The sequence below is a fragment of the Pocillopora damicornis genome, chromosome 10 (genome assembly GCF_964200805.1).
Source record: "Pocillopora damicornis chromosome 10, jaPocDami1.2, whole genome shotgun sequence".
Lineage (NCBI taxonomy): Eukaryota > Metazoa > Cnidaria > Anthozoa > Scleractinia > Pocilloporidae > Pocillopora > Pocillopora damicornis.
The window spans coordinates 4,043,887-4,065,436 of NC_142679.1; the positions used below are offsets into that span (position 1 = coordinate 4,043,887).

The 21,550-nt window shown below is 38.4% G+C and overlaps 1 protein-coding gene across 2 annotated transcripts; it reads left to right on the forward strand.

The window, feature by feature from the left end:
* Window positions 1–174: 174 nt before the first annotated feature.
* On the forward strand, window positions 175–19,696 carry LOC113677637 (BLOC-2 complex member HPS5). Of its 2 annotated transcripts, none has more exons than XM_089184949.1 (31): window positions 175–577; window positions 1,568–1,678; window positions 2,324–2,385; window positions 2,915–2,969; window positions 3,885–4,007; window positions 4,447–4,595; window positions 5,327–5,359; window positions 5,526–5,616; window positions 6,299–6,381; window positions 7,035–7,112; window positions 8,077–8,168; window positions 8,500–8,639; window positions 8,832–8,945; window positions 9,240–9,895; window positions 10,142–10,191; window positions 10,353–10,379; window positions 10,594–10,673; window positions 11,399–11,670; window positions 12,334–13,304; window positions 13,425–13,548; window positions 14,046–14,231; window positions 14,645–14,764; window positions 14,889–15,008; window positions 15,717–15,829; window positions 16,142–16,430; window positions 16,934–17,009; window positions 17,135–17,182; window positions 17,337–17,394; window positions 17,773–17,806; window positions 18,037–18,116; window positions 18,346–19,696. In XM_089184949.1, exons 1-31 carry the CDS (start codon window positions 458–460, stop codon window positions 18,423–18,425), a joined length of 4,635 nt encoding a protein of 1,544 aa, XP_089041075.1. In that variant the 5' UTR covers window positions 175–457; the 3' UTR covers window positions 18,426–19,696. The 2 variants fall into 2 exon arrangements, with proteins under 2 accessions (XP_089041075.1, XP_027050276.2); XM_027194475.2 differs by having other exon boundaries at window positions 411–577; window positions 3,885–4,016.
* The last annotated feature ends 1,854 nt before the right edge of the window (window positions 19,697–21,550 follow it).

Consider the following 21,550-nt stretch of genomic DNA (forward strand, 5'->3'; position numbering starts at 1 on the left):
TGTATTGTCCGTATTTAACTAGGCCACCTGGTTATTCAGTAATTTCGGCGGACTATTTTGTTTCAATTTCTTTAGCGAAAAACGTAGCAGTATTTACTTTGAAAAGTACAACCACAAAAGGAAAATATTTCCCCAGTTATCCTAAGTCCTTGCCAGAAAATGTCTGCTTTCCAGAGCTTTTTCATTCCTGCTGCTTTCGGCTACCTGATCGATCTCAAGCCCAAGGTAATTTTGTCAGCGGTATGGTCGCCAACTGATCCTAGGAACGTCAACAGTGATTAATGATTTATTTGGCGACCTACCACTGATAAGGAGCCAAAATGACCCTGGGCTCGAGATTAACCAAAGCTTTAGCTGACGCCATTTACCGTCAACTTCCGAATACTCTTCCGAATGACTTCCGAAAGTATACGGACGTTTCAGTCCCAGTTCTTCGGATTACTCGATTCAAACAAAAATGGCTGCTGCAGAGGTGATTCGATGGAGTACAGTTGTTGGAGAATATGGAGTTTTGCTAACCGAAATGGGATCCATGGAAGATCTGCAAACCCCAATAAAGCCGTATCCTCGTATAAAGGTATGTGGAGTAATGTTATATAATAGAATTTATTTATTTGCCTAAGATTTTACATGAAACAACAGAAATGAAATAGCAGATCATATATATCATTCTCTCAAGTTCTGCCTTGAGAATTTATTTCCTTACTATGCTTGTCTCTAACAAACTGTCTAAGTACAAGGCTAACTTAGAGATTAAAACCCAAGTGCTTTACAACTGTTTGGTTTAGGTGTAAAAATTTGAAATTCTCCTCCAAGAATCGTTTTGTGAGTGGTGGGTGGGCTCCTGTCTGGATGCCAATTACGAACAGAAAGTCTATTTTCGTTTATTGGACCGTTTTTTTTTTTAAATCAGGAGAGGGTACCAGCTTGTTCCCACCCAACCCCCCCCCCTCCCTTCCCCCTCCTCTGATGCAGTGTCCAAAAAATCTTATTTTGTAGCTATGGTGAAATAGCTGTAGTCATTGACTTTTGTTTTCATAAGTGTTGTTATTTTTGTAGTAGAGGTTTTTGAGTAGGCAGCTCGCCAGTTAGCTTGAATGCTGATGCACAGACATAACAGAGAGATAGAAATGAAGTTAAACTGTTCCAAACAGTCCTGTAAGGCTTAATCCCTCTAAACCCCAGGAGTGATTAGCATTGAGATTCTCCCTACAGTATCACCCCTGAATCAACCATTAAGATCTCAAGAATAACAGAAATGATCACCTACTAAAGAAGCTTTGATTGTTCGACAAATTTTCCTTGGTGGTACCTTAGGAAATATTTCTAAGAACAGCATGGATAATATACATGCTGATTTTAAGGTTATTTAAAAAACTAGGTTCTGTTTTTTTTTTTCTTTTGCTAACAACTATGACAAAAATATCAATTACTCTAGTCCCAAACACCCTTAGAGGAAAACAGATCTTAAAGACCAACTTTTTGTTTTCACCTGCATGGTGTGTTATTTAATGGCAAGATATCACTTTTCATTAGGCTGATTGTATTATTTGCAAATCTCTTCTAGTACACATGCATGGCGGCTTCCAAGAAATACATAGCAATGGGTTCTTCTACGGGGGCCATATATATATTTGACAGGAAGTCTCTGAAGCACATCAGGTTTATAAGTAACAAAGTAAGTGTTCAGCTGGAGTACCTCTTATCCATAGATTCCTTCTAAGAAAATTTTGGATATCACAAAGGCCAGTTGAAACATTTCCATATCAACTTGGTGATCCTAATTCATGAGTGAGTCATCTTCCCAGTTTAATGACTTAATATTCCAAGCAGCTCAGTAGCCTTTACCCTGGGATTACAATAGTATCTTGTTTACAGCTAATAAAACAGTTATATTTTTGTCATTACTGAGTAGTATTATATATATCTTAGTTTGTGTGTGTCCTATGATTGGTCAATAAGCAGGCCATATTTCACTTTTCAGCCTGCTGAATTCAAAGGTTTGATTGCAATTTTCCCCTTTTATTTGAACTCAAAGATAAAACAAATATCTTACTGACCTTTTTTTTTCTTTCTTGGTCCATACTGTAAGTTGCGGAGCCTCATGTTTTGCTTAGAATTATGGCATAAATGCAAGTGTATAAACATATTCCATAACTTACAGTGCAGACCTTGAACTCAGTGATAGATTTTCACAAGAAAATATGATTTAACTATCTAAAAACATTTGTTCTGTGGATCTTAGATCAGCTACTTTGTAGTCAAAACATTTATTTCAATACTTTATATTTTATTTTATATTATTTGATTTGCAAATTTATAGGATGGCCCTATTCTTGCTGTCTGCTTCACTCAAAGCCGCAGTCTTTTGGGAGTTGCAACAAGGTATCAACAAATGTTCCAAATGGTGCTTCTTGTCTATTTTTGTCTGAGAAAATTGTTAACAGCAAAAAAATTATTATTTGATGGCCCACTTGGATTTCAGTACTAAGTTAAATAGGAACAATTTTCTCAAAATTATATGCGGCACAATTTGCTCACTTTTGATTTGACAATAATCAGGTGATTTTTTTAAAATTTCCCCTACCTTTACCCTTCAACTCCTAAGAGTGACTGGCTTCTAATTTCTCCTCACAGTATCTTCCTTGAATCAAATGTACAGATAATGAGTATAAGGGAAATGATTTAAACAATTCAAACAAATTCTTCTTATCAGTACCATGGAGAATGTAAGGAGAGCAGTGTGGAAAATTTGAATACTAATGGTGGTGTATAAAGGATAATACTATTTAGTTCATTAGCAATCTCATTATGAGTTGCCAAGACTATGGTGTAAAATTTTTAGCTATTTACAATTTAATTTTTAATTGTCATTGCCAATTGTGCTGACTTGATTTAATTTGATTTGATTCAGTTCTGGTATTGTCCTTGTCCTGCAAGTTAGTTCCAAACATAGAGAAAAACCAAAGGTACAGTTCATGAAAATGAATTTTCCTTTTTAATATAATTATATTTCAATAGTTTCTTACTCAAGAACTATCCTCTTTGGATCATCTTCTTTGGATCATCCTCTTTGGATCAATGTCAGTATCTTAGCCACTGCACACCTCCCCCTCCCCAACATCGACCCTAACTTGTCTTCAGTTGACTGCTTTTGGACTAGGGGAGGGGTGGGTGTTCAGTTGCTCACATACTGACATTGATCTGCCTGCCTAGAAAAATGGAGTGCAGTTATAGTAAACAACATAACAGTAGTGGTGAAGGGAGATATGGGGAGAGGTTTGGGTCATGGTGCATTTGTCAGGTGACTTGATGTGGACTTCCCTCTCTTTTTTCAACCAGACCCAGGCCTAAATCCTTTTTTACTCCATGGCTTTTATTGTGCAGTTTCCTATTGTACTCCCTTTCATCTGAATTTTTTGGAACAGACTGACTTAAGAACATAAATCAGAGACGTTCATATTAAGAGCTTGAGTCCTGGACCTTCTAAATGGAATTCAGAGGTGTAGCAGTCAGGGCATGATAAATTCAGGGTTCTAAACCATGTGCCTTTTGAAGTTGCCACCTGGTGACCTAGAGTAGTGAAATAATCTACAGAAAAGAGAAGATGGCAAATTATTTATAAAGAAACTTAAAGGGTATCTATAATATTAAAAATGCAAATGTTCATCTACCTTAAATTATGACCACAATTGCTGCGTGAAAGTAATTTAGGTCATCAAATTAGGTCGTCAAATTTACTTGCCATTGCAACCAAAATGGTCGTAGTTTGGAGCACTGATATCCAGCTTGAAGTTATCAATTTTTCATTCATGTTCTAAACCTATGTAATTATGATCTTGGACCATAAAAGTGATTGTTCCTTTTTTATTTTTATTTAATAGTTTATCAGACGATCAGAAGAGCATAAGAATACAACTGTGACTGCACTATGCTGGGATAAAGATGAATGTCGTCTTTTTGCTGGTGATGTTAATGGTGTTGTGAGTGTCATTCATATACCAGTGGTAAGTAAGGTAAACATTTTTAACTAGTTTGTGTCAGTGCTCCTCCTTCCAAGAAATTTTTCTTCACAATTTCGTAAGATTGTAAGTTGGAATATTTAGTTATTGACATATTTTCTCTCATTGTACCAGTCCTGAAGGTTATGCCATGAGTCATTAACCCTTGAGAGTGATCTGCATCTAATTTCTCTTTACAGTATCACAACTAAATCAGGCCTTGAGGTCATGAGAATAAAAGAAATAATCATAAACTGAAGAAGCTCCTGATTGTTAAACAAATTCTGCTTGTCAGCACCTCAGAAAGTGTATAGAGAATAGTGTAAGAAAAATCCATGCAGACGATAGGATGCAAATAGTTGATGATTTTTAGATTTACATACAAGCAATTAAGTGGCAGATTTATAATTATTGAAAATACCATGATTTTGTACTTTTTTTCTAGATGCCACATTCAGTAAACAAAGGCTTTCCTCTGCTACATACGTCTGGTATTGTAGCCAAGGCCCAAACTGTTATTGTTCAGCTGGACTGTATTAATGATAAACTTCTTGTGTCCACCATGACCAAAACTGCCATTGTTGATCTGAAAAGGTTTGCTCACCAAAGAATTGGCTTACATTAATTTTTTTTGTTGCACACCTCTTTGTACATGTACATAGGAGGGTAATAAAATGAGATTGTTGGATGTAGGAAAGGAGTTCTGTCTTTGGATTCTCAAAGAACCAGTTTTGGTAAACTAACTTAGTGTCAAGATGTTACCACCCTTGATTGTTTAACTGCCTCTATTAGGGGGGTTTCAAAAGTATTTCTGATGGTTTTCCAATGCTTAGTGTAGAAGCAAATTGGCTGAGTTTCCTGCTCTCCAGATCTCTTTCCAGCAGTGTTCTGTTTGGGTCCCTAGCTTTTACTATTTGCTTCTTCTATATCTGTTTCTGAATAAGTCCTGACCTCCTACCTTTGCCCTTATGTAAGATGCAAAAAATACATGGAACTTAAACTCCATTTGCTGTCCACAATGTAATCATATTTGTTTCTTAATATGTCCTGACCTCTGACCTTTGCCCCTTGCATAGAATACAAAACTGCATGGAACTTAGGTTCTATTTGTTGTTCACAATGTTATAATATTTGTTTCCTAAATAGTCCTGACCTCCTACTTAATCCTTGCATAAGATACAAAAATGCAAGGAACTGTAGTTGTTAGGTTGAACAGTTTCAAAGAGACTGAAACAATCAGACATGGCCCAACCTGTAAGCTTCCCCCTTCATCCAGAATAACAACTAAGAGCTAAGTTAAACTTAATTTTCTTTATTCTCTTTAGTTTGGATTGTGTGCCAGTTGGGGTCAAACTAAGGTATGTTTTTAGAGTGGTTCTTTTTTTGGTACTTATTGTTTATCTTTTATCAGTGAGAATTGGTATTGAAAGGTGAAATTATTTTATTGAAACAGAAGCAAAGAAACAGTTCAAAGCTTAATTGTTTTTGCAACAATGAAAGGCTCTGCATTAAATAAAATTGCAGGGATGGTTTATATGGAAGTTGTTTGTTTAAAGAAGAGAACTCTGACAGTCCTTCTGTGTACTCAGCACGTCCTGGGTCAAGATTGTGGGAGGTAAGATTTTTGATTTGGAATTTTTCCCAAGTGTGCCAAAGAATCTGATTGTCCTAAGATGCTCAAAGATTTAGCAAAAGAACCCTGAAGGGTTTAATTAACACAACCAAAATCTTCTCTGTGCTTGGCTTTTCATAATCAAAGGTTTTTGGTGAAGTGCAACAATTGGCATGGACTGTTATTTTCTCTTTGACTGTTTTTATGTCAATTTTGACAATGTTTTGTGGTCATCTGTTTAGGGTAAGAAATAGTTTGGGAGGCATGATGCAGGTGCAAGATGTATAATTGCTGGGATTACATTGAGAAAGGGATGATTTTGACTCCTCTCAGTCCAACTTGTTTGTGTGACTGAGAGACAAAAAGCACTTTTTCACACCAATGAAAGTAGATGATGAAGGAAAAGATTTCAACACCTGGGCATGAAAGTTTGAGAATTTATGACAATATCAGACAACCCTCCCCTTGGAAAAGATCATGCAACAAAGTACAACTCATCTCAGTTTACAATTGAAGAAATGTTTAATGCGACCCACTATTTTTAGGATAATCTGATTTGCACATTATTTGCCACACATGCCATACTACCTTAAGTCTGCAAAAAATCTATCTAATTTACAAGCACCTTTACGAGTACAGGTGGATGATATGTTGAAATGAACTGTTAATTTCTCATTTTTTACAGGCCAGCATGGATGGTCAAGTCATGGCCACCCAACAGTATAAGAAACTTCTGGGTTCACCTCCAGCGCCAATACTTGGTTATAGGTTTGTAATTCAAATTTGTGACTCCTATTTTTTCAAATTGCAAGTTCCTAATTGACTGTTCTAGCATTTTTCTCATTGGATATTCTCATAGATTTCATGTGAATATTTTGCCATCAGAACCCTTAGTTAGACAGGTTGATGGTACTTGTCCGTTAGTTTGTTTGATTTTGTTCTGAGGTCCATTCCTTGAAACATCCTTTGGAGATCTGACTCAAAAGGAGGCTTTTTTTTTAACTTTTCCTTCTGTTGTCTACTTTCCATTGAAGGGCAAGATAGGGATAGTTTAAAATTCATACAGTAACAATCATGTCAGCAATCAAAACAGAAAAGACTTTTTTGTGGGCAAGATGTACCCCTCCACTACTACAGAATATAGCTTTGGAACTGTGTACCTCTGGAGTTTGCTAGTGGGCATGGGTAGATAAAAAATGCCCTCAGTTGATTCAGTCACAAAAATTAAAATTTCTTAAATATTTTCTTTGATCTAAAAATTTATTTAAACAGACGTCTTTTTACTGCAGACATTCTTATTGTACAGTGCAAGGCTATAAACATTTTTCGATGAGGTTTTCATTGTTTTTACAGAAGCATCATGGTAAAAATTAATATAATATTGGTAGCTATTATCTGTAAAATATTATTTCACCTTGCAGTCATGGTGATGATGAGCCAATGGATGAAGAAGAGTTTCCTCCACAGTCTGTAAATTTTGCTAAGCTGCTGCTTGTAAGGTGTGTGTTTAAGTTATAACTTCTAAAATTAATTGTTTCAGGTTGAGGTGATTTCAATCTGGCTTGAATTGTTTTGTGCTTTTCTCAAGGTACACTACCACAATAATCAAACAAAATTAAAATGCATTGTCAAACTAGTTTGGAATCATTCAAACTTCAATTCAAACCTGTTGTTATTTTAAACTACAACTCAAGTCACGTTGTAAAATAGGCTTTGGTTTGTAACTGTGGTAAATATAACACTTTCAAAAGAGAAAGATAATTGTTCAAGATGTGATCACTGCAGATGTGGATCATGACATTTCTACTACATACTGTCAGTCTTCTTCAGGTGATGAGGTTGATAATGAGTATGTGTCACTTATAAACTGATATGTTAGTGCTTCTTCATATCTGGTTCCCTCTGTGGTCTGCTGCTGCTGTGTTTCTTTATTGTTGTCATCCAGACTTCTGGGATTTCAATTCCACTGTCCCTGTTAATGTTGTTAGGGTGTAGTCTTGTGTGTACTGTCACTCAAGGTGCACAATCTATTTAAGCTTTTGTTCTGTCCGCTCAATTTTTGTCTCATTTTATTTTTTGTTTTTAGTTTTGTTTTGTGTTCAATTCATTTGTTAGTATTAATCACACTTTTTTATGCTTTAATTTGTATTGGATTGTTTGTCAGCCATACTGATGTGAAGGTTTCAGGCTGATAAAAAAATAATAATAAAACCATGAAGATTTGGATAAAAAATTTTCTCTTTTCCAATTTTCTAAAACAGTGTTCTCTATCGTGTATTCCATTTGTGTCTTTTTTAAATAAATTCATATATATCAAACTCAGAATGCCTTCGTAGTCAACTGGTCAGGATTAAGTATATCATCTCTTTGATTACCTGAAGTGAACTATTAATAGTGAATGACTGCCCTCTGTCTCAGCCAATCAAGGTGTAGTAACTCTTCCCCTTGCCATCTATCTTTTAGAAGTCGGTTCCTTGTCACATGGCATGGATCATCACTGTATATCATGGATCCAATCCTTGGGCAGTTGGTGGCTTGGTACAATATTAACACAGGTAAAGACTTGAGAGAAAGAACTTAGATGTTAGCATTTGTATGATCTTTTATACCTCATGAAGACATTTTTTACATACTGTAATTTAACTCTTTCACTCTCAGGATCTCATCAGTGGTTCTCCATAATGTCTACCCCACAATTCGTAATTATGAAGTCAGTTTAAAGAATTTGGTATTAAGTTGGATCAAATGATAATCCTCTAAATAACATTTTTTTTTGAGCTCATCACTTGTCTGCATGATATTGTATCAATATTCTAGGAAGAAATTCTGTCTTGGTCACTTATGGGAGGTCAAGGGTTAAAGTTGCCATTCTAATTATGTTTGCAGTGGTCCAGGATCTTGTGTGCATTGGACGGGAATTCTACGTGTATGATGCAGAAGATTGTGTCAAATGGTTTGCCCTTCTTTCTGTGAAAGAGTGCATATCTAGACTGCATGAAATGGGAGAAATCAGACAGTGTTTAAAGGTTAGAAATTATGACTTTCCAGATTGTGAAGGATTTAACTTGGGTGGTCTCTAGGCTCTCAAGGGAGACAGCAATGATTTTTGTAACTTAGTAATAACCAAGTTGTACAACAAACATACGGTATGTGAACTGCTCTAAACCTTAGGAACACGGAAAATGGAAGAAGTCTTCAACATCCATTTAAAATTACAGGTTGTGCTTGACTGCAAGCATTTCATCATTCCCGGATCAGCAAGAGATGTGGTTCCAGTTTCTTTGATTACAAATCTCAAAGAGCGCTTAAGTGAAGAAGACATGGAAAACAAGGTTTGATTTAACAGATGTTACAATAGAGCTGAAACGGACGATACCCCACAACATGTCAGGCAATTTCATTATTTAGCCATGGTCATAATTTACATGTAACTTCTATATCACAGTAACAGCTGCTGTCGTCTTTTTTGCAAGTTGCATGGTATTTCACCCATATTTCTCCTCCTCCCCTCCCCTCCCCTCCCCTCCCCTCCCCCCAAACATTCGGCTAAGTGTATGTCCATTTCGAAAATTTTACGGAATAATTTAAATATTAGGAGGCCCTAAAAATATATTTGTCTCTTTTAGGATCAAATTGCTGAGCTGGAAGAACTCGAGCGTGATATGGAGCCTGCAACAGACGAGAATGTCAATTTACCAGATTTCCATGGTAACACCAGCCTGACTGACAGTCCTGACACACTGAGTGTGTGCAGTGATGCATTAACTGATGATCTGGAGCCCAATGGGAGGATGGCGGAAATAGGACAAGAAGATGACAACTCGCCAAACAATAAGTGCGACGATGATGGGTCAGAAGTTAAAGGTGCTCTGCACAGGAAGCTTATGAAACAGTGGAGCGAGAATATCTCATTGGAGGGTATGCTGATATCAGCTGCCGCCGCAGCCAAAAAGTTTACCTCAGAGCGTCAGAAAGGAAATCTCAAACTGAGAAGATTTCACTCCGCTGATAGCGCAGGTGGTGAAAGACGGGAAGATTCTCCCGGGGCAAACAGCAGCAGTGAGTCACAAAGTGATGCCGTTGAGTTCAAGAGTGAGACTGCCTCGGACCCTGGCGCTGGTCAACCGAATGAACTGCCGGATATTCAAGAAGTCGTCCGTGAAGAGGAGAGTCCTCGACTTCAAAAGAAAAGTCTCGAGCAGAGTCCATGTCACTCTGATGACAGTGAATCAAGACAGTCAGGAAATGAAGAAGCAGTAGTGGAAGAAGAGGTCTTTGAAAAGTAAGAAACATCAATTATTTTTGCTCATCATCCTCATCAAATGTGCTTCGAATTCCTTAAGAGGCTGACTTTTACTAGTTACAAAATCCAATGTTTTATGGCTTAAATTTTTGCCGGAGGATGTACAACTAGATGAAGTATCTTTCGGGGGCTTGGTCAGTGTTCGTGCAGTTAGGTGATGGAGTGGGTTCGTTACCATCTGTTGTTCCGTCATGTCAAGTTTCTGTAACATTTTATTTTTTTTAGACGGGAAAGGCGAGAAAAGAAGAAGAAAAAGAAAAGAGTTGTCACAGTTGGTAGGTTTTGAATCACATTTCAGTACGTGTTCCCCCCGATTGTTCTGCCAAATGCACTGTTTGCTCTTTTTCTTTGGAACGTTTTAGTTTGTTAAATACGCGGAAGCCTGACTGTACATCTACACTGTACATGTGTTTATAAATTCTTGTTTTCTCTTTAGATATCGATTCACCTCAACTGAAACAAGGTAGGTTAACTTTACATGTAATCTGTTGTAAACACATGATTTAAGTAACAGCCTAATATTCACCTTGCGCAACACGAGTACAATGCTGTCGCGCTAATGGTTTTGAAGAAGAAAGAAATGAACTAAAATTATATATATTTTCTCTATACAAACTCTATTATGTTAGATTTATTATTCTCGAACTCTGATATTGTTTAATAATTGTTAAATTCAGAGGTCTCGCTGGGCAGTCCCATCCCCCACGTGCGGAGCGCATCTTTTCGTGGTACTTATTCTCCAACTGAGGATGCGGAGGTAAGACATTTTGGTGACACAGTTGTTGGTTTAAATGTTCGGCGGTTTGTCTCTATGGTTGTTCCTCTGTCTCTGTCTTTGTCTCTGTCTGTCTGTCTGTCTGTCTGACAGACTGTCTGGGTCTTTCCGGCTGGCTTGCTAGCGGTGTCTTTGTCTGTAGTGATGTTGGCCAGCCTGTCGGTAAAGTTGTTTACACTGCATACCACCCGGTCTGTGTGGCCCACCATGTGTTTTTCTATCCGTGTGTCTGTCCGTTTGTCCGTCCATCTGTCTCCCCATCTGTCCGTCTATCTCCCTCACGGTCTGTTTGTCTGTCCGTCTATTCCTCTGTCTATCTGTCTGTACGCCTGCTCTCCTGCCTGTCGTTCTATTCATATACCCCTCTGTCTGTCAATGTTGTCTGCCTCGCCATCTTTTGAGCTATCTGTTTATCTACTTGTTTGTAGACGTATTAATGATTAACTATGTACGCAGCTTTGTTGTCGCCTGATAATTTGGTTTATTAACTATACATTGGCCAACATAAAGAGTTTCTCCCCTCCAGCGACGCACACCACAGTTTCTTCAGAAACTTACCCCCTTTGTTCTTATGTTGTTAACTGCTTACCTCGACTTTTGATCTCTTATTGTGTTTGCCTTGTCTGTTTGTCTGTCTGTTTACGTGTTTGTCTCTCCCTGTGTGTTTGTGACATGGGAATCAACTGGTAGTGTCCTTTACAACGCAGGTAAGGAGCAGACTTTTATCAGAGCCTGAAAAGCTAATCACTAGCCCCTCACAATCAGAACTTCCTCCCGCCATCCCAGCCATGTTGTCAAAAGCTAAAGGCTTGCTGAAAAAGAAACTGAAAGTTCCATCAGAGGATTCCTTTAGTTTACCCTCTCCTACCCCACCCATGGAGGAAGAAACCATCTGCAAAAGAGAGGAAGAAGTAGACTCGGAGGAGATGGAATGCCCACCGGAAGTCGAGGAGCTTATTCGGAGATCAACGAAGACTCGGTGAGGCCCATTTTGGGGTTTTATTCCTGTGGTTACTTTTTAGTATCTTAAGAGCCTAATTGGCTCACCAGACAGGAGCTTAATGTTTGTTAGTTGGTGTGATGTTCAGTAGATGGTGATGGTCTAATTGATGGCCTAATTGGCTCACCAGACAGGAACTTAATGTTTGTTAGTTGGTGTGATGTTCAGTAGATGTTGATGGTAAACCTATGTGTTTACATATCAAAATGGCTGTAGATAGTCCAGTTGGTAATCTACAAATCATAGCCGAGGAGTTGAAGTGGGGGAAACTGGGAACGAATCCGTTAGGCAGCTGGTAGAGAGTTCGAATTATTTGATTTTTACTGAAGAAAAAAGAAGCAAGCAACAATCCGTAGAATCTTTAGGGCATACATGTTTTTTAGCTGAAATACTCCGTTTGTTGCATGGTGGAGCAGAAGTATAAGCCACTATATGTAAAGCGTGTGGATATTCTTAACCGCGACTGCCCTCTTGAGAAATGCTTTTCTACGCCCTGTTCTTCTAACAAAAACACAAAAATTGTCCACTGTGACGTCAAGTGTCTATAAGCCCTCATTGTTTAACGGGGAACAACCAATGAAAATGCGTGTAGAGGGTAATTTACTTTATGTAACAGTTACGATTGTGTCATTTTCCTTTCAGGAATGAAGTCAAGAATCCAGTGGTGCTATTCAGTATCAGTAGTCTTCGTAAAGTTCTGGAAGAATGGGTCCCTAAACTACATGCGGCCATGAAGAGCTGTCATGAGTTCAACAAGAACATTGATGAGAACAACACTAAGGTCGATTTAAAGTTGTTTCTCGATGAACCTGCGTTTGGCGATGTCGCTCACCTAACAAGAATGTGTTTTGACTGTGGTGTATTTGGAGTAGAAGGTATGGTATGCTTGGAAGACCTGTCCCATGAAGTTTTGTGTAGCGAGGAAAAGACCATGCCTAATGGCCCGTTGGCGGTTCAAGATGGTGCAGAGATTATTGATGAGAAAAACTTAAAGAATGGAGGCATTCGTCCTTTGCTACACAACTCTTTGGTAACCGTATCGGAACGTATGACTAATGGTTTTAATGGTGTTTATGACGCTGGCCAATCAACTCAAGCTGGTAAAACCACCGTGAGTGACTTGAAATCTATTTCCTCAAATAGCACAGATGTTCAAGAAGTAAGCGTCAAGGTTGAAATTTCAAACATCGATACTAAAGAAGCATTTCAGACCTTGCCTATGGACAAACACAGTTCTGGCGAGGACAAGTTAATCTTGTCAACGAATAAAAGATGCAACGAGGCATTACCTAACAGCACGATGAACGGAGACTTCTCTAATGGAGAAGGAACTCATGGCCCTTCTTTCGCACAAAAAGAGCAAGGTATTTTCAGTTCAGCTAAGGACCGTATGCTCGTTTGCTTGCAGTGTAAGGAGGGAACTGCATTCTCTCGGATTCCCCATGAAAATGCCGAAAGCCAACGCTCTGAACAGCGAGAAAATGACACTATTAGGTCAAAATTCTTATCTTACTATTTCTTTCTGCTGGATGTGAAGCAGTTACGACGGACGCTGTTTATGAGCAAGGGCGATAGACGAACAACATGGAGAGCTTTTATAGATGGCATGTCTGGTGAGTGAGTTATCATGTTTATACTTAATATGTGGAACTCTGTTATATAATTTATAAATTATTATTTTGCTAAATTGAAGGTTTTTAAACTGAAAAATGATTCATTTTGTTGCGGTCAAGGTCTGGTAACGACTGATGACGTGATTGTTAAGTATTTGAAGGACGGCGATCCACGGCGAGCACTTCATGAACTGCATGATGGGATGGAAGCTCACTCCAGCATTCTACTGTATCATTTAACTCGGTAAGTTGTACTCGTACCCAAACTCTAGACAGTTGCCTAATGAAACGATCTTCCTTTTATATTTGAAACAGAATAGAGAATTAATAGCGGAGCTTGCAGAGCGTAGCCCCATTATTATACAAAATATTAGTAACCCATCAAGCCGAAAAAATTTGGAATTACGACCCTACGACCGACCGTACAAGATGCTACTTTTAACATGCGTGGTCAACTGTACCGCGGGCACACCAACGCCATACTTTGTCCAGTTGTCTAGTGGTCAGTGCACTGCGCTCCGAGTCGGACGGCCCGGGTTCTAGTCCTGGCCGGGGCAAGGCGTTGTGCCCTTAAGACGTGCGGGAAAAAAAATGCGAGCTCCGCTTTTAGGCTTGATCACTTCTTTTATTCTCATAACCTCGCTGTTTGATTTGGGGGTGATACCATGGGGAGAAGTTAGATGCTGGTCATCTTTCGGGATTAAAGGGTTACAAGCTTCCTTTACGGATTATCTTTCACAGCTTGTATCAATACGATCGCCGTGAAACAATGATCACGTGCGCGAGAATGTTTCCGGATGTGCAACCGTGGGAGGTGATGGAGATATGTCGGCAAAACAGTGGTCTGAGTTTAGAAGCCAGATCAGATGATTTTGTGTTTTATGTGGAACAACTGATGAGATGGCGGGCTGAGGTTGGAATTACCAAGTACGGATAAGTAATTTTAAAAGGATAGAGAGGAGGATGACTCTAAATTGTGTTTGAACTTAGTAAAGAGCAGTGTGGTCTGAAACCATACCAGTGATAGAGCGCTTTTTGATCGAGTGTCGTAAAACCAAACCAAAGTAATCACAACGGCCAATCAGAAGAAAGGAATAGCTATAAGAACCAATGAGAACTCAGGAAGAAATCAGGGGAAATTTTCAAATCCGCCCTGTGCATAGCGTCCTTCTCCTCGTCAAACAGAGACACCTGTCGTGACTTCTAACGTGACACCTAGCGTGACATACTATATTTGCGATGTGTTCTATAAAAACTTTGAAGTTGAAATTTGAATTCTTAATGGTGACGGTGACCGTCTTTTTGTGAAATATTTCCACAATGATATTTTTTTTCTCCAGAGAACAAACTGTCAGTAAGATTTGTGAGGATGTAGGAGTCGCCGTGTGGTGGTTCCGCTGCTCACTTGTTGTAGATTCTTCAAGAGACGGAATACATTGTCAACACTGTGGGAACCCAAGGTCGATATTTATCTTTCATTTGTACTAATTTTTTTTTAATTTTTGGTTTAATTGATTGCGGGCTTGAATTTTTTATTTTCAATAGTAATTTGTAACCTTTGTATCTTTTTTTTTTTTTTCTCAGACCGGGATCGCACATGATTCCGTGGCAGAAAGCCGATCATCTACAACAACTGATTGACTTTCTCCTTCAGGAAGATCCAAAGGAATGTAACGATTTCATGGATTTGTGTTGGAAACATGGGTAAGAGAAAAGTCTTATATCTCGGCATGCTTGACTTTCCCTACATGTTCACCGGAATTCGGTAAATTAACGAGCAAAATTGAAACTTCGTCTGAAGGAAAATTATCCTTTTGAAGAGAAAGTATTGGTATAAATTGTAGTTTATGAAAAATTTAGATCTATGCAAACACAGCGTGTTGACATTGCTGATTCGCAAGACGTTTGTCCCTTATTCGAGCAATTTTTAATCGAATGTCGAAAGTGATCTAGGATTGCTTTTATTTTACTTCATCATGCTCTGGGATTGGTCTAGAAATCTCACCTTGCCTTTTCAACCAATCAGATGCAAAACTGAAATCAGTTGCGACTTGGTCAGTCGCGTTTTCCCGCGCTTCAGGAAGATTGCTTTTACTACATGTTCCCATTGGCTGATAATGATGTAATTTTTGTTATGATTGGCTGCTCACCAAGAGCTCGTTGGAGAGTTAGGCTAACTCACCAACGAGCTCTTGGTGGCTAGTTGGAAGAACGTTGGACTGCGAAATCAGGTTCGAGGTCGTATTTCTCGTAAGGTACTCAGTGTTCTTTTTTTTTCCACGTTTAAAACCAAAACAAATTACATCTTTGTTCATTATAAGGTAATGTTCTTCACATGAGCACTAAATTCGGTCATAATGCCTGTAACGTTAAATTAATTGTTAACGTTATCTCTCTCCTTTTTTAACTCAGATATTGGGTTGGTCTGACCCGCTTGTGTGTGCGGAAAAATCTTAGACAAGACGCCTTGAAACTGGTCTTCTCCCTAGGTGACTTGAACCTTATCAAGGACACTCAGCCATGGGGTATGTACAGTATTTTCCCTCGCGTCTTTAGCAGTGTAGACTAGAAATTCAGCAGGAACAACCTTTTTCTTGTCGCTATGGCGACCAAAGCGATTGCGTCGTGTTGCGCTACATATACACATTTATGCGATTTTTAACCAGTCATTTGTTTATCCTGTGTTACAATTATGTCCTATAATTCGGCTGTGAAACTAGATTTTCAGAGGAGGGAAAACCTTAAAATTACCATTGTTGGTTACTGTGACCATGAAATCTGGTTCGTTTACACTTGTCCGGGACATGTTGCGGCTTATGTGTAATTTTTGTATGCAGGAAGTCTCCCGAAATCACTACATGAATGGAAGTACCTCTTAGAATTGCTTTTATCACGTGATGGAAATAGCGACAAGTCTCATGCTTGTCCGCACTCGTGCATGCCGCTGTCGCTTACTGATTGGACGCCTAACTTGACGTGGAGTAACGTCATTAACCTGATGCTTGAACGGCTTGGTGCTGGACACACTGTTAACTTACTGCAGGCTCTACCACGTGACACACCACTCCTTACTACAGATTTCTACTACTCGTGTTTATTGGGAGCCGTGATTGAAAGAAGGCAAAGGTTGGTATAACGCTCGTCTTTCTCTGTTGAGGCTCAGTGACGGGGCGTGGGGGATGGGGGTGGGCACTACTTTAAAGTCAGGGGAGGGATTCTTCGCTTCTAAGTCCTGACACTTTTTGAGACCAAATCCGTCAATTTGGCGATCGTTTTCGACCTAATAGAGCTGACAGAATAGATGGTATTTGATCTGAAAATATTGTTTTTGTACAACCCAGATAGACTCTACACCAATAACATTGTCACCCTGTCTAAAGCCTTGGATCAAGAAAGAAACCCCGTTCAAAACCCTAAGCAGTAAAATTGTATGTCCTGTGGAAGATTGAATGCCCAGAAAACCATACTTAAGCGGCGCATACTCGTGCGGGCCAAATAAAAAAGTGCATCTCTCCCACCCTGCGCCTGCGCGCTCGAGGGGGGAGGGGGAGGGAGTAAAAAGGTTCTCTCTATGATGATTTACACAAGCCTTTTACTAATACAGCGCTGAAACTCTTACTTCTTTTCAGGACGTTGATTCACGAACTGCTAAAAAAGCTGGACTCTTATCTGTGGTCACAAAGAAGTGGCTCCTTGGCGCCTAAGGTGAGCGAAAAAGGGAGCAGTTTTAAGGCACTGAGATTTTTAGAGATGTTTTCTTGTCGTGTTCAGAGAACGTACCTGATGATGCTGTTTGTGATGTTCTTATTGTCTTTGTTTTCTCCTTTAAGTTAAACAGTTTCCGTAAAGAAGAAGAAACGTATGGTCCAAAAAGTAAGGTACTGTAAGCAATTCTTTGGTGCGATTTTCTTCTCGGGTAAAGTGCAAGAATCTTTTCAAAATCTAGTGTTAATTGCTCTAAGGCATACGCTATAAAATAGTTCCTGGACTGATTCATGAAAATTGTTTATCTGTGGTTTTTTAATTGAACAGGAAGACGTAAATCCACAACTAGAATCCATGGAACAATTCAGGACACTTGAGGATGGAGGTTGGTGAAGAGGACTCCAGACTCTTGCTAAGCTTGTCTGTCTGGTCTTCGTGCATTATTCGTGGACGTTTTGTATGTTTGTACCCGTAGTTTTCTGACATAAGTTGTCGCCTTGGTTTGTGGACGTTGTGTAATGCGTTACTCGCGAACGAGGCTTATTTGCGTGGATTTAGAGCGTGATTCATGAAAGTGCTCCGCGTATGTAGTTCGTGTGCGACGAGCTTTTATTGGATTATTTCCGTCTATACATAAAGTCTTCTTTTATCCACGCATTGAGTGGTACATCTCGCGACGTATATCCAGTCTGTTTTTCGTTTTTACAGTTTCTTTTACTTTTTAATGGCGATAGATCTAACTCCCATTTTTTTCTTACAACAGCTTCAAACTGGGGACAAAATATTCGCCTTTCAGAGTAAGTACTTGTGATTTTTTTGTGTGTTATCATTATTAAAAACTATTCAGAGAAACAGCTTACTGCTTCTCTTTACGTATCATTCTCGAAAACTAGCAAGGAAAATGCAAGTGGTCGTGAAGTTCATCCACTGGCTTCAAGTTTCTAGGAAAGCGTTATATGTTTTCATTTTTTCTTTCCTTTCTCTAGTTAAGTTAAGTTAACGTCTTTAATTTTTTTTCTGTTTTTAGCGGTGAATGCTTGGTGTGTTCGCTGAAACTTTGTGAGCAGATTTCGACCAGTAATCAAGGACTGCTTTTATTTGAATGTGGTGAGTTAGAAGTGAAATATCTTGATCAAACTCCAAATTCTCGTGACTTATTTACAAGGCAATGTGTAGTAGCTAGAGGGGAGAATTTAAAAAATCGGATCTTGGGATTTCAATGCCCAACGAGCTTCGTTTAACACGACTGACGACACTCAACGCGGGCGAGAAAAACTTCTTGTGATCCTTTTCATTGAACGGTATAACCTTATACAAGTCCTGTTGTGATTTTCAGGTCATATTTTCCATAAACACTGTGTTCCAGAGGCGGCCTGCATACTTTGCTTTCAACAAAACCTTACCACTATTGGGTAAAAGGACTGTGAACTAGGCAAGGAATCTGCTACGTGGCCAGGCCAATTTATTATCTTTGTACAATTCAGTTGTCGCTTTCAAAATCATCGTTTCAGTTCGATTTGAAATCTTACGGTTGATTTTAGACCTTAAATTGTTAAACACATAAGAAAGAAGGAAAAGAAAGTGGTTCACCCGACAGGATAATTATTATCAAAATTTAAACAATAACTTTTTGCTGTTTGAAGACGGAGAATTTCTTTAGAAGATAGGCGCTGTAGTTTTATAGTTCTATAGCAGCGATAGAACATTTATTAAATTCCGGGGGAATAAAACTCTTATAATGAACGCTTAAATTACTCGTAAGAAATGTTCACAAATTAATAAATGAAAGTTTTATTTATTTTATACAAATCACAGACATATATACGTATAGGCCAGATGGAAAATTATATTCTATTTTTGGAAAAAAAAAACCCACCTCCAATTTGACAATATGATTTGTTAATTGCTACAGCGGTCTATTGGAATGAAAACTATTGAGTTGAGAAACTGTTTTTTAACCTTCCACAAACTCACACGAAGGAAATAGACAGAATTTCTTCTTAAAATATAAATAAAAAATCAACAGACAAATGATGAGAATAAAGAAAAATATCAATTACGAGGTTATTTGTTGATCCAATAGCAAACTCGCCAAAATAATATTCTAAGAATTGTATGGCAGACAGTAAGGAGAATTACTTATGAGATCTTGGGAGTTAAAGGGTATGGCAGTTTAGTTTATACCAATGCGATGCAACCTGCGCGAGAAATTATTTCATGTAATTGCCAACATGTGCAGAAGAAGTCAGTTTTTTTCAAGAAATAGTTATTCAGCATTGCGTCAGTCTTAACGGTAAGTAAAACTTGATACTAGTCTGTGCCACACTGGTTACAAACAAACCTTTACAAGCCATGTTCAGTTTCTCAAGTTTTTCACGCAACATGTGTTGCATCCAAATTGATAGCAGGTCTAGTTGATACAATTTCACATTGTAACTGTTCTTTCTGTTATCTTTAGAAACTAGCCGTTGAAAATAGATATTCAATCAGAAAACAAACTATATTTATTGGCATACGATTCTCTGTCCATGTGTTACATAGCCGTTAAAAAGTAATCCTAGTGTCATAATCGATTGCAAAATCTCCATGTACTTTAAAATAAAGAAATAAATGTTGACAGAAGTGGTTCTTAATGAAAAGACAGTTGATACAGAGATTATCTATTAAAAACAACGTTTTTATCTCCATTTTAAAGAGACTTCCTTGACTTAAAAACTCCTTTCTTACCTGACTTTAATGGAAACCCGCTGAACCTTTTTAGAGTGTGAACTTTGATAGTTTGTTAACTGCGATGGGTGGACACTTACCAAAACTTCAGTATTATTCGACCAATTAAATTACTTTAAACCATTCTAACTGATTGGTTTATTCGAGTGTGCCTCATGAGGGTGTAGGCTCACGCCACTTCTGTTTATGTGCTCCGTCAGTTGTAAAGCACGCAGGAAGAGTGTTTCCCCTACACTTGTTTCGTACTCTAAGCACTTCTTGCGCGCTTTACAACAGAACAGAACACAGTCGAGCTTCTCTATTTGTTAAGTAATAAGTCGCAATATGTTGGACGTGGCTCTCTGAGTACTAACCTGTGGAACAGACGCCATTTCGAGTTTTTAGTTTTTTAGGTGAGTGGATAAAAGCGCCCGGGGTGTAACCTTTGCAAGTGTTTTCCTTTTAGCATCTTTCCATTTGACTAGGTCTCGCCCTTTCCTCTGCTCGCTTGAAAAACAAAAAAAAGTGGCGCTGAGCTTGCACACAATACTCCGCGCCAAATCTGTGATGTAGCAGCCGGTTATTGGCTGCCGTCGTTAATCCATATTCATCAGAAGTTGTAGATTTTCAGCAAACCACGCTGTCAATTGTCGAGTGAAGACGTGCGTTTGTTGTGCGAAACATAACGTTGCGTTCTGAAAGGAAAAAGACGCTGGACCTGTAAAGAAGAAGAATGGAAGCAGTTTCATGTCGCTACTACAGTAGGTGAGCATTATGTTTGGAAAATATCGCGTTAAGCTCTCTCAGAGATCAAAACGAGTCGTGTCATCTCAGCTCAACGACGTCAGTAACACGAATCGGTTGCTCGGTCTAAGAGGCTCTTCAACTCTAGATTAGACTAAATTAGGAAGCTGACTTCGAAAAAAGTGAAAACTATGGTTGTAAAATATTTTAGTGAAACCCTCAGATAAAAATATTTTACTTGGTAAATCTATTGGGGACTTCATTTCGTATTTGAATGCAGCCACGTGAAGGTCTCTTTTAGTCAGTGGCCTTTGCTTCATTTAAATAAAATTTTATAAATATTTGATGCTTTCTCTTTCTTAATAGCAAAACCAATATACAGAATTTTAATTCTTAGTTTTCGGCCTCGTGCAAAGTAAGCATGTCCTGATCATTTTCGTATTTTTTGCTATCAGGAAGAGTAATGTCAGAAGGATGGAAGAACAAAGAATTTGGTCGAGAGAAGACACTGGAATCGCTGAATTTTTAGTGGATACTGAAAAGCTAAGAAGTTTTAAATTGTTTAGTAATACGATCAAAAATGGTGGCCCTTTAGTCTAACTATTATATGGAGACTTCGTTCTTTCAACAATTTATTTTGGAATGGGTAAACTGATTACATGGTAAGTGAATAGTTCTCAATTAGCCACCATTTTTGGAATAGTTCGTTGTGTTACACATTGTTATGCAAACTCTGAGTGATTATTTGATTTATTTGAATTACTAGCTATAATTCGATGTTTTTATCTCGGATAATTTCGTTGAATCGAATTAGTGATAGAAACAACTAGAAATTAACCTTATCCTGGCTACAGAATACTGAACTAGAATTATTAATTTCGAAGCTCTGATCGCTCATTTTTTTGGTTTGTTTAACAGTTAGTATCACATTTATATCCTTGTTGATGTCACATAAAGATGATATCTAAGGTGGCACTCTAACAAAATAATTCGGCAATTTCACTCGATCCAGATAATTCAAGTGGTACGTACTTAGGCCAGTCTCGGACGATCTTACTTCACAATTGACAACTAAATGATACCGAACGAAA

Coding starts and splice junctions, on each gene's coding strand:
- LOC113677637 (XM_027194475.2), top strand. CDS start 458: ATGGCTGCTGCAGAGGTGATTCGATGGAGTACAGTTGTTGGAGAATAT. Junction 5,617..6,298: donor CTGGGTCAAGATTGTGGGAG/GTAAGATTTTTG, acceptor CATTTTTTACAG/GCCAGCATGGATGGTCAAGT. Junction 8,169..8,499: donor TTGGTACAATATTAACACAG/GTAAAGACTTGA, acceptor TTATGTTTGCAG/TGGTCCAGGATCTTGTGTGC.